The sequence below is a fragment of the Maylandia zebra genome, linkage group LG1, assembly GCF_041146795.1.
Source record: "Maylandia zebra isolate NMK-2024a linkage group LG1, Mzebra_GT3a, whole genome shotgun sequence".
NCBI lineage: Eukaryota > Metazoa > Chordata > Actinopteri > Cichliformes > Cichlidae > Maylandia > Maylandia zebra.
The window spans coordinates 18,214,199-18,226,240 of record NC_135167.1 but is presented as its reverse complement, the minus strand read 5'-3'; the positions used below and the strand labels follow the sequence as shown (position 1 = coordinate 18,226,240).

Sequence of the window (12,042 nt, the reverse complement as noted above, 5' to 3'; positions counted from 1 at the left end):
GATTTCACCAAAAGTCATTAAAATTATCTGTGCACCATGACAGTCAAACCTATCTGATGAATGTACTGACATTTCTGTGTCTAGTGTGATGCTGCCAGCTTCATTAAAAATCATTACTTATTCTTTACATGAGACTATCTTTTTTATTTCCCCCCTTACTTTTAAAGATAATTTCCAACCCTCATTACTATGTTGTCCCCTGAAGCTTCTTTCTAACTGAAAGATTGCTTGTATCTCCACTGTTGATTAATTAAACGACAATTTGTGGGCGACATCTCTTTAAACGCTTAATTCTTCCTGATAAGAGTGTCAGCAGAAGGCCTGAATGAGAACGGATGGATGCATATTATTTCTGTGTCTGCATTTGTGTGTGTGTGTGTGTGTGTGTGTGTGTGTGTGTGTGTGTGTGTGGTCCTTCACTGTCACACTGATTGAAATCTGCATTTCTTTTGTGTTCAGAATTTTTTTTTTTAAAAAAAGAAGATTTTGTCTCTGCTCACTTTGCAGATGTCAGTTTTCTGTCTGTGTTGCTTTTACTGTTTTGACTGTCTGCAGCTGACAGCGTGCTGCATGCGTAACATAGCTGAACGCAGTACTTGTATGACCTTTTTATGCATGGTGTTTATTGCTAGCAGGCTGAGATCATCACAATGGAGATAACGTGTTTTCATCATTTTGCTGCTCGGTCTTTACTGAAGTGATGACAGCAGATATTTAACCTCCAGGCCGAACTCTGTGGTATAATCGCTGCAGTAGCAATGAGCTCAGGTGAAGGAGAGGCCAGTGTCACCTTGTGTGTGCATCAGTTCACAATAGCACTGCATCCTATTTGTGTGCAAAAAGCACAATCATTTTATTCCTGTCCAATAAAGCATTTACATATAAATACTTTAGAGAGTATCTACTTTAATTCATAGGTTATCATGTTAGAGACTGTATACATTATACACTACACTGATCAGTTCCTGCATTAAAACCACCTGATTAGCATTGTGTGGTTCTGTCTACAACAAAAACAGCTCAGATCTCTGCTGATGTCCTGTGGTTTCTGGGAGCTTCTTGCAGCTCATCATTGTAAGATTCCTGTGCAGGCAGATGTTGATCCAGCAGTGCACTGCTGTCAGCCACACCTCTGCTAGGGACAAGTGACCAGCAACATTTGTCAAAACTTGTGCACAGTGCTGGTTTATTCCATTTTTGTTTACATCATGTAAGTTTGAGGTGAGCTGCACTCTGAATGCTGCACATCCCATTTTAGCTTGACAGAAGCAACCATGGGTCCATGGGACAACTTAAAAGGACAAAGTCAGTGGATGAGCAAAGGTTTTGTTTTGGTGGAGTCTGAGATGTAGCTCTTGGGTTTTTGTGCACTGTTTTGACGTTAAGGTGAATTTGCTGGGATGTCCACTCCAGGGAAGACTGTAACACTGATGTTTGTTGCTCTGGACCAGATAAAAAGCTTTTATAAGAGGTGCTCATGCTTGCTAATGATCAATTAATCAAGTACATTTGATTAGCAGCCCTGGGCTTCTACTTAACCTCTTAATTCCTATGGAAACAGTAAATGTGCACTTAGAAATTCACAGGACAAATCATTCACAGGACTAATCTAAGACTAATCTTCAGTGCTCACTGATCTACTGCAGTTCCAGAGATGTACAGTACTAAATAAATTATTTTACATGTGCATGTTACAAAACTACTTGACTAGTATGGTTAGTGCAAAACTATAATCTTCTGGATTGAAGAACCAAGGTTATAAAATAAATAGCTTTAGTCATATTTAAAAAGGACATCCTGATATGTCTGTGTTTCACAGCCTAATAAGACAAAACAATGAATAAACAGTAAACATAAGCTTAGTTCTCTTCACAGTTTTAAAAGTAATCTTTAAATCATTTGTGAACTTGGACTATTAATTATCACAATGCATAACTGCATCTTAAAACAAGCCCTTCATTCACCTCCTCTTCCCCAAACTCCCTCTCTGATTTCCTTCATCTGAAAAGGTTTGACAGACTGCAGTGTACTTGAACTGGTGGGAAAAGGTAACTACAATGCACGCATTAATATTAATTAATATTAGAGAAGGTGTCACTGTTATTGCACTAAATTGGATAACAAAACACTGGTGCCCACTATTTTTGGAATGCTAATTGCACTTGGATATCCCAAAGGGCCATTATTTATGAATGAGACTTCCTCTGTGAGTGTCCTGTTTTTAGTTAGTCACATATTTTTTTACTTTGCATACGCCGTATATGAAACATATGTAAGGAGACTGTAAAGAAGGAAAAGCAATCAGAGATACAAACAGGATAAAAAGTCCTTGCAAACATGGCATTAAAACACAATATTTTAAAATTCAGGTTTTATCAGCTTACACTTGAATGAGCTCTAATAATTATATAACATGATGACACAGATCGGGTCGCTGTGAGTAATTTGGCTGAAAAGATGCATGCAAATCCAAATCCAACAAGTTCACTGTTGGGTCAGAGACTCTGATTTCACCAGTCATCCTCTTATGTATATTATATTATGTATTTATTCCACATATTATCTATGTGGAAACACATATTGATGTGCCATCCTGGAGGAGTTGGACTATCTGTGCAACCTATGTAGGGTCCAGCTCATTCTACCAATAGAGACACTGACCCTCGCTTAAAAAAAAAACTACTAGCAAAAAAAAAAAACAGCCAGAAAGGATGAGAAGGAAAAAATGTCAGTGGCCTCCAACATCTAAAACTTCAACTTAACTGAGCAGATCAACAACCTACAGGTTTATCTTGATGCTATACTCTGATTTTGTTTTTTTAAGTGCTCCTTTATTTTTTTTGAGCAGCATATATAATAAACTCTTTTTGAATGATAATGTTGGTGAAGTTTAAAAACAATCTCACCACCAAATTTATGCGGCATACTCCTTTAAGAAAGAACCCCACCCACTCGGCTTCACGCATGCGCGGGATCTTGTATATCACGTGACCCGCAGGTTCCTCTTCCGGACAACAACATCAGCAGTTGGGTGAGTTTCTGCTCAGAGTTGTCTGTTGTCTCTGTTATACAGTAGCGTTATAGAAACATCTTTCCTTCTTCCTCAAAGACTTAAAGGTCTGAACACGCTGTGAGAGAAGATTCAATGTTTCCGAAGAGACACAACCCGGACTCTCTTCGATTCCGTAGGAAGTGTCCCATTTAGCATCCAGTTTATCACGCAGAGGTCTGCTCAGTACTCATAAAGCCCTAAACACACAGCTGTGTAAAGATTGTTTTCCGTAACGCGTGCTCGCAGGTTTATTTACACACTCAATAATCCCAGTGTTGTCAGAATTTCTCATTTCATTTCATATTTTTTAAAGATAAGGATGGCATGAGCCTGAAACAGAGATTTGGTCCATATTGACATGATAGCATCAAATAGTTGCTGCACATCCCAAAGATGCTTTAAAAGAGTTCAGTACAGTGAACTTTATTGTCATATAAAACTACTGGAGATTCTTTCTTTTTTTAGACTATTCTCAGTAAACCCTTGAAATGGATGTGTGTAAAAATCCCAGCATAGCAGCAGAAATGATCAGACCAGCCCGTCTGCCACCAACAATCATGTCACGTTCAAAGTCACTTAAATCACATTTCTTCCTCGTCATTGGCTAATTAGACATTTGTGGTAACAGACAGTTGAATAATTGTACCTTTATAAAGTGGCTGTGAGTATGAATCGTTCATGGTTTCTCTGTTGAACGTATCTTTATTCATTTATCTATTTCATTATTTATTATAAGTATCATGTACCTAAAGCAAAAAGAGTGTTAATTAGTTTATTTGGATTCAGCTATGATTTTTAAGTTTAGAGTCACAGCACTTAGTTTTATTTTTCATTTTCTAAATGCTTGTCGTGGCCGTTTAATCTCCTTCCCGGTTTCTTGTATGGAAAATCAAGAGCAGCCGGGGACTGCATACTTCAGCCAAGGCTGAGATTCTCTCACACATAATAAAGAACCCTTCCAAAATTTCCGATCCAGAACCAGAATCAAGTGCAAAATGTAATCTTAAATTGGGAAAAAACAAAGACAGACAAAACAAACAAATCATACAAATTCATCCATAATTTTTGAGTACTCTGATAACAGAGAAAGAAACAAATCCACACATCATGTCATCAGTGACGGAGGGCTAAAAGTAACAAGCTGGTTTTCCGTCTAGTTTACGTTAACCGTAACTGAAGTGTTTACAAATACTGAGCGGAACAGCTGACTTTCATGCACAGCAGTTTATCGGTGTGATTCATGACAAATAACAGATTAATATACTGTGATTAGCAAACATTGTTCATCACTGAGTCACTCCAGACTCATTAAGACTGACCCAGAAGTACCTCCTCCAGCCCGGCGCTGTGATCTAAATCGTGTGCGCTCGTGAGTAAAACATTAGCTTTGGTAATTTAATTCTGACTGTAAATAATTTTAAAGGCATTAAATAAAATGCTCAATACTTACACGGGTTGGTGAATTTATTTGAGTATCCCATTATAGTGTTTCACACGGCTCACTACATCACAGATTGAGCAGAAAATTAATTTGTGTGAACAGTGCTAAAGTTGACGCCCACAGCACGATGTCTACAAATTAGCTTCAGTTTGGCCTGCTCTAGCCCACTTTTCAACCAATCAGCATTCAGCCTGGGCACAGCTATGCACAACATGTTTGCAGACTTTGCATCCCCTTGTTCGTAGCACTCTGCTTAGGTAAACTCTACATTACTTTCTAGTCTAATTTGCAGCAATAGTCTTTAAACTTGCAGTTATATCTATCACCCATCTCAGAGGGTCATTATTGGAACAGGCGGTGCTCAACTGATCAATTTTATGTAGAAGAAGATTCAAATTAGAGAATGACTGTGCTCACAGCTTGAATATAAAACCTGGTTTAGCACAAAAAGTGGATAAACACCTGTTCTCTTTATAATAACTCTAATCTTTGACTGGGTTTTCAGCTTTTAGGAAGCAAGATAGTGCAAAGAAGGCCTGATTATATTGAACTTTCTGTCAAAACCGATGAAGCAGGTTGGCTTTTTAATCAGTCAGTTACCCTTCTTTTTTCCCCCACAGGAAGTGTGGAGGATGAGCACAGGCAATGGGACCAGGAGGAAAGTTGGCAAGCAGCAGCAACATTTTAACAACATGGTGGCACCTGACCCTGAAACTCTGGCTGAGATGCAAGGTCTTTTTAGCAAAGTTAGAACGTATGTGAAACCATCCAGTGGGTCTGAGTGGTGCATTCCTGACCCGAACATTGCTCTCAGACACGCACCGGAACAGCACTGCCGTCTGCAGGCCCTGAAGGTTTCGCTGAATGACGTGAAGAACCAGCTCAGTGACAAAAATGTACAGGTGTGGCATCAGCACACCAGCTCCACCAATCGGGCCGGGAAGGTGATCGGTGCCGTCCGGTCTGCTGCCAACGCAGAGATCTGCACTCAGGCGTGGTGTAAGTTCTACGAAATCCTGGGAACCTTTAAACTTCTTCCAAACGAGGCTCTTCAAAACGGAGAGCTGAACACGGTCCATCTGTGTGAGGCACCGGGGGCCTTCATAACCGCTCTCAACCACTACCTCAAAACCAGTGAGGCCACACGATACTGTGACTGGAACTGGGTTGCTAACACCCTCAACCCGTACCACGAGGCCAACGGGGGAAACACAACCATCGCAGATGATCGATTAATTGCTAACACGCTGCCCTGGTGGTTCTTCGGCACAGACAACACAGGGAACATCATGATCCAGCAATATTTGCTGGATCTGCAGACCTTTGTGTCTAACATGCGGAGGATTGATTTGGTGACGGCAGATGGAAGCTTTGACTGTCAGGAGAACCCCGACGAGCAGGAGGCGCTGGTGGCGTCACTACATTACTGCGAGGCCACAGCTGCTCTGCTGCTCCTGAGCCCCGGCGGCTCCTTTGTACTAAAAATGTTCACCCTGTACGAACACTCGTCCGTCTGCTTGCTCTACCTGCTGAACTGCTGTTTTCAGTCTGTCACTGTCTTCAAACCCGCCACCAGCAAAGCAGGAAACTCTGAGGTGTATGTTGTGTGTCTGAACTATGACAACAAGGAGGCTGTGAGGCCTCTGCTCTCAAAACTGATTCGTAATTATGGATCACATCTAGCCGACAGGGAGGCACTTTTCCAGAATTCTGTAATCCCGGAGTCGTTCATGAGCCAGCATGTGGAAGTGTGTTCATACTTCCACACCCTGCAGGTAGAGACGATATCAGAGAACCTGCAACTGTTTAAAGGTATGAGCGCAGAGCAGAGGCAGAGGCTTGACCACATTAGGGACTGTGTGGCTCAGGAGTACCTACGGCGCTTCCAGGTAAGATGCTTTAAGATGAAAACTGAGCTGATACAAACCTAAATATCCAGCTAGCAGAGGTTTGGGAGCTTTTATGAAAGTTAATTAGGATTCGAAGGATTTAAGAGTGCTGTAATAATGTTGTGCCCACAATTTAGCCTAAAATTTGGCTTGACTACTGGCTATACTCAATCATGGCTCTAGAAAAGGTGATGAGGGTTAGTCGTTCCACCAGTTTGGTCGGGATACAAAAAAACAAAACAAAACTTAAGAAACATTTTCCATCGATTGCTGTAAATTTATGTTTAAACATTCACTGAGCCCTGAGGGTGAAATTTCTCCAACTGTTGGACAAATTTCATAAATTTACAGAGACATTTATGCCCCTTTCCCTAATTTCATAATTTCTTTGGTAATAACTTTTATGATATTAAAAAGCCCCCTGAGTCCTTGAGAAGCCTAACAGAGAAATAAACTCAACTACGTCAGCACACCTGTCACTCCAGGCAGCCACGCCCTCACTTTAAACTTTAAAGCATAATTTCAGGATTAGTTATTTCAAAATTTAAGGTCAAACTATGGTGGGATGCAGATGAAAACTCAAGACTGTTCAGTACACATGTATGTTGTTATATGTTTGGCAAATCACTGCTCAGCAACAGCAGCTTTTCTTTGTTTCCAAATGAGAGTCGATGCAAGTGAAAAGCTCTGATGACAGCCATGCTTTCTTGTTCTCTCACATTCGGCCTTTCATTGCTCTTATGGAAACATAACGTCTTCAACTCAGAGTTTACTTTGATTTACTTTTAGTTATAATTTAGGTATCTTCCTTTAGTTTAAGTTTAGTTTTAGTCAACTAAATATCATAAAATTGTGGTAGACTAAATGTAAAGTTGACTAAAATACACAGTGAAAAGGTTTGTGTTGTCATCGGGGAGAATTTTCCACAATGTCAAATGCGAAATGTGTTGTTTTTTTTTTTTTCTTCCTCTCGACATTTTTTATGAGAAATGTGAATCACTTCCAAACTCGTTCTGCACTTCTACACAACTTAATTACTTCTGATCGGATCACGCCTTTCCAGAATATTTTCATCTTGTTTTTGTTTGTTGACCAAAGTGTCATCATAGTTTTCGTCCTTCTGCATTAGCTTTTAGTTATTGTCTTGTTTTCGTGAGGAAAAAAATGTCACTGACGAAAATTGCTGGTCAACAAAATGAACACTGCTTCAGCTAATTATTATTAATATTATTTTGCTTGTTTCATTTGTGACCGATGTGTGTGTGAGCAAGTGCACCAACAAGTGCAGCAGCCAGATGACTCTCAAACTTACCTGGAATGAGATTTAAATGAGCTGTAATTCCAATTAAGTAAACTCAGGTGTGTGTAATACATTTTATTTTGCAAAGATAGACAAGCATTGATATAATGAAGCTTGATGTCGCTTTACACATAAAAGAATGACTTGCAGTTTTTATCTCGGAGTGAGGTTGGATTGATTCCCGGAGAGGCCAAAACCAGGCTGCAAACATGCATCCGAACCCTGTAAATTCACAAATCTTAATGCGTGAGTCCTTGGGGAGTCAGCCTCGAGTGGCAGTTAGAAAAGTTTGGTTTTTGGTGTTTCTGTGTTGGCTTCATTTTTCAGTCCGCTTGGGAATGCGCACACTTCAACTGGAACTACATTTTCCCCAAAGGGAGTTACTGCAGTGATACAAAACTGTGCAAGAAAAAAGTTAAAGACAGCAAAACAAAAAAGTGTGTGTGTGCGTTTTTATGATGCGGTCTCACATACATTTAGCACTTTGAGTCAGACTTACGGAGCTGGACGAGAATGTGTGAGTTTCAGAGCCTGTTCATAGAAGCGTTTACACATTCAGGCTCTTAACGTGTATAAAAAAAATAGTTCTTCCTGTCATTTTAAAATAGTCTTCTTTTCTAAAATGTTTTTTCCAATATTTTCCGTATTGTGCAAGCAACATGATAGTGCTGTAAGAAATTTGAAAGAAATCCATATTTAAGATGGCTTGAATACTCATTCTATATTTTAATTTTCAATTTCATTCTTTTTAGGTTAGTCATCCGGTTAGGCTGCAACTTTTATTTAAGAAACAATTTACAAATTACAGCAAAAATCTGAAATTCATTTTAAATCCAAATGTAGCCTTTTTTTAAAAAACATGATACTCTGACCCAACACTAGTGTGATGCTCCCAGAAGTCTAAATCTGATCACGTCTTTCTGTGTGCAGGTGTGCTTTCTCCCGCGAAGTCGATGGATTTCTCGTAACACCGTGATTCCTGCCTGCTGCAGCGTGTCAGCCGGACGGCCTCTGGGACAGAAGAAGCAAACTGGCTCCTTCAATGAGCGGAGGGAATTGCAGACCTTAAGCTGGAGGGAGCGTGTTCAGAGGGGTTGCCATGGCACCTGGATACAGAGACACTGGACTGAGGAGAGTGGGAAGGACTGCAAGCTGGAGGGACCCCTGTCCAACTGTCAGGCGGATTCGTGGTATGTTGTTGTGGGGACTGCTCTGCCTGCAGTCAAAAACTCTCCGTTCTGTGATGGAGGGTTGTTAAACCACTTGAACGAAGCACTGATGGACACAGCTGTAGATTGGACCCACGTGACTTCTTGTGACTCTTGCCATGCGGTTTGCACGTCCTCCATTTTGTCAGAGGTTGCAGGCCAGTGTGTCTTTAAAGCCGACACTTTAGGAGGCAAAAAGAAGACGCAGTGTCTGGTGTTTGGCAGCTGCTCGGTTTGGGGGATCTCTGATAGCCAAGCTGAGGATCTAGTGTTAACATTTTCTGGAGAGCCTTCATTTCCTGAAAGAGGCTCGGTGTTGCTGCATGATGGTGAGCCACTGTATCAGCGGCAGCTCTTAAGTTGTGTTATGTTTGCCCTGCAGAGCCTGAGCTCTGGGGACGCCCTGCTGCTGCCTGTGATTTCTGCTCTCACCCGTGTCACGGCAGCCGTTGTGCTCTGCCTGCACGCATGTTTTCGCTCCGTCTCCTTCAAGTGCCCTCCCCCCTCTGGAGGGTTTGGGACGGTGCTGGTGTGTGTTGGCTTCTGCCCTGAAGCCGCTGCCCAAATGCTGCTGGTTCTCACTGAAGTCTGGGAGAGCATGAGCCAGCTGTTAAGAGATGAGGAGGGTAAAAATGAGCCTGGTGGAGGCGACAGACAGGTGCTGCAGTTTGTTCCTATGGAGGAGCTGCTCACTGGAGGACTGACTGACTTCCTGTGGACCGTGAACTCTGAAATCATCCAACGGAAGCTGCATCTGCTCATGCAGGCATAGCGCTTTGGTGGGCTGTCACTGTGGTATACACTCTTTCGCTTCAGAAGCAGTTTCATCATGTTACAGTCCAGTTTATTTGCTTATGGAATCAGCAGACTGCTCAGCTGCATGAGCTTTCAGCAGTTAGTTACCGAATCGCTTTTGCATGTTGATATGAACTCATCTGATTTAACATTACACTCCTCTCACTTATTTATTACAACACACCTCCAGATATTCAGATCCTTTAGTGTGCTTCAACTCGAACCGACGCTGGCAGTCAGAAGACGTTTATCAGACTTCTCTTGATGGATGCAGTCACATGTGAGACATCTATCAAGTGGAGTCACAAACGTGGCATGGCAAAAAATGCAAATTACTTTCAGTACTTGATCAGCAGAAAATGTCCATGACCAAAGTCTCAGAGGGATTTCAGGATGCTAAATAAACAGCGGTCCAGCTGTCGGCACCAAACCTCCTGTTGGTCACAGATGTTTTGAGTTGACATCACAGAGAGCCTGAAGTGCCTGCTATTTTGCATCAACACGGTGTTTAATCCCACTGTGTTGAGTATCTTTTTATCTTTTATGCAGCTCTCCGTCAGATTACTGTTTCCAGTTAATTTCATTTGTGTCCAGTGAGGAAAACTTTGTACTGTCAACGGACAGAAAAAAAGTTCCATCTGTCATGCTCTGTACAGCTGGAGGGGGGAGTGTTGTGGGATTTGTTTTATTTGTCATCTTTTAAGTTTGTTTATTCTGTTTTTTCAGTATAATTTGAATTAGGAGTATATTTTGTTATAAAAATAATGTAAAAAGAAAAGTGGCTTTAAAAAAAGGACTTGGAGGCTTTCTTTTCTTTAAGAATGCTAGTTTACTTAAGTCTGAAGATAACCCAACTAGTGTATTAACTCCTTAATGTCTAGTCATGTGTATCATATTTGATACATACAGCTTTTGTGAGTTTTTGAGACTTATACATCATCCGTGTGATTTCTTTTTTCTCTCCCAATGAAAAACCAAAATAAAGTCCACAATACTCTCAAGCAATAAATTGCAAAAAATGTATGATAAAAATGAAATTTTATATATGCAAATTAATGTTTTTTTCACAAAAGGTTCAATAAACACTAAATAAAAATAAAAAAAGAAGAATGTTCTGGCAGTTGTTTCATGGCTCACACTTAGTTAGTTCCAAGCTCGGATAAATGAGGTTTTGATACTTGATTGGTTGAGACCCAGGTTAACAACACATGGTGCTTCTCTAGGATGGAGATCATGGTGTGACAGAAGGTTGATGCTGGGGACAAAGTGAGATATAGGCAGATGTTTTTTGAAGCCAACTTTAAAAAGGAGCATCCAAAAGATCAACATGATCTCGGTCCTGCGCAAAGTTCTTAAACTACTTGTCATTTCTTTATAGCTTGTTAGGAAATAGGTGCAGCAATTGTTTGTGATGTACAAACATTTGTGGAAACAGAGTATCTCCCAAATGACTAAGCAGCACTTCCACCACCATCATATTGTAGCTGTTGCTTTATCTGTTCAGCCATTGGTGGATATCTATGTAATACACCACTTACATTTATATAACCTAGTGTCAGCATCTGTCAATGTAGAAGAAGCTGTTAAATCACCCTAACTGCAGAAAGTTCACCTCAGAGGTTTCAGAAAAACAAACCAATAAATTAAACCGATATAAATAGTTGTTTATTAGTTCAGACAGGTTTGCAACCAGGATGGTGACCATGAAATAATCTGAATGAAACGGTACAAATCTTTCATGTGAGTATAGGTCGAGTGAGATTAATCTGTAATATGGGTCAGTAATGGGGTGAAACCATTTAAAAACTGCCATTGTAAAAAGTAAGTTGTCTGGATTTTCATTATTTTGTTTAATACCATTCGAGTTTGATTGCAGATTATAGCTGAAAACCGGATCACTGACAGAATCGGAAAGTTATATTCCACTAATCTTTTTTCCCTTTTTGCCCGTCTCCATTAACACCACCACCCCACACACAATTTAGACCACAGAGATTCATACAGATGTACGGTTTAGGAGATTTAATCCAGCAAAAATAGGAAAAAAATGGATAGGTTTGTTTAAAAAGTGTGTGTAAGAGAGGGACTGGTGTAACTTCAATATATTTCTTTCTCTGTGTAATATTCTTCTCCATTCTGCCTTTGCAAATTATGCACACACACACATACACACTACCAAATAACTGAGTGTGTGTTGTTTCTGTTGATTCTGACCACGGGCCACTCTGGACTTGAAGTCATGCACGGTCAGTTAGTTACCTCAGTTCGACTCTCAGCAGTAAGAAATCTGCAAGACAGCGAGGCTTAGACGGACGATCGGCTTGAGTGAGGAGAGACTACAGACCGCAAACAAACGA

At 40.6% G+C, this 12,042-nt stretch overlaps 1 protein-coding gene across 3 annotated transcripts; it reads left to right on the top strand.

Annotated features, from left to right (window-relative positions):
* Nucleotides 1-2,959: 2,959 nt before the first annotated feature.
* Nucleotides 2,960-10,783, top strand: cmtr2 (cap methyltransferase 2). Of its 3 annotated transcripts, none has more exons than XM_004543038.5 (3): nt 2,960-3,031; nt 5,114-6,382; nt 8,613-10,783. In XM_004543038.5, exons 2-3 carry the CDS (start codon nt 5,126-5,128, stop codon nt 9,660-9,662), a joined length of 2,307 nt encoding a protein of 768 aa, XP_004543095.1. In that variant the 5' UTR covers nt 2,960-3,031; nt 5,114-5,125; the 3' UTR covers nt 9,663-10,783. The 3 variants fall into 3 exon arrangements, with proteins under 3 accessions (XP_004543095.1, XP_076738882.1, XP_004543096.1); XM_076882767.1 differs by lacking the exon at nt 2,960-3,031 and adding an exon at nt 3,102-3,226; XM_004543039.5 differs by lacking the exon at nt 2,960-3,031 and adding an exon at nt 4,334-4,421.
* Nucleotides 10,784-12,042: the final 1,259 nt, after the last annotated feature.

Bases quoted from the DNA above. Each gene is read 5' to 3' on its own strand.
- cmtr2 (XM_004543038.5), top strand. From the start codon at position 5,126: ATGAGCACAGGCAATGGGACCAGGAGGAAAGTTGGCAAGCAGCAGCAA. The intron at 6,383-8,612 runs GTAAGATGCTTT...TTCTGTGTGCAG, and splicing joins AGTACCTACGGCGCTTCCAG to GTGTGCTTTCTCCCGCGAAG.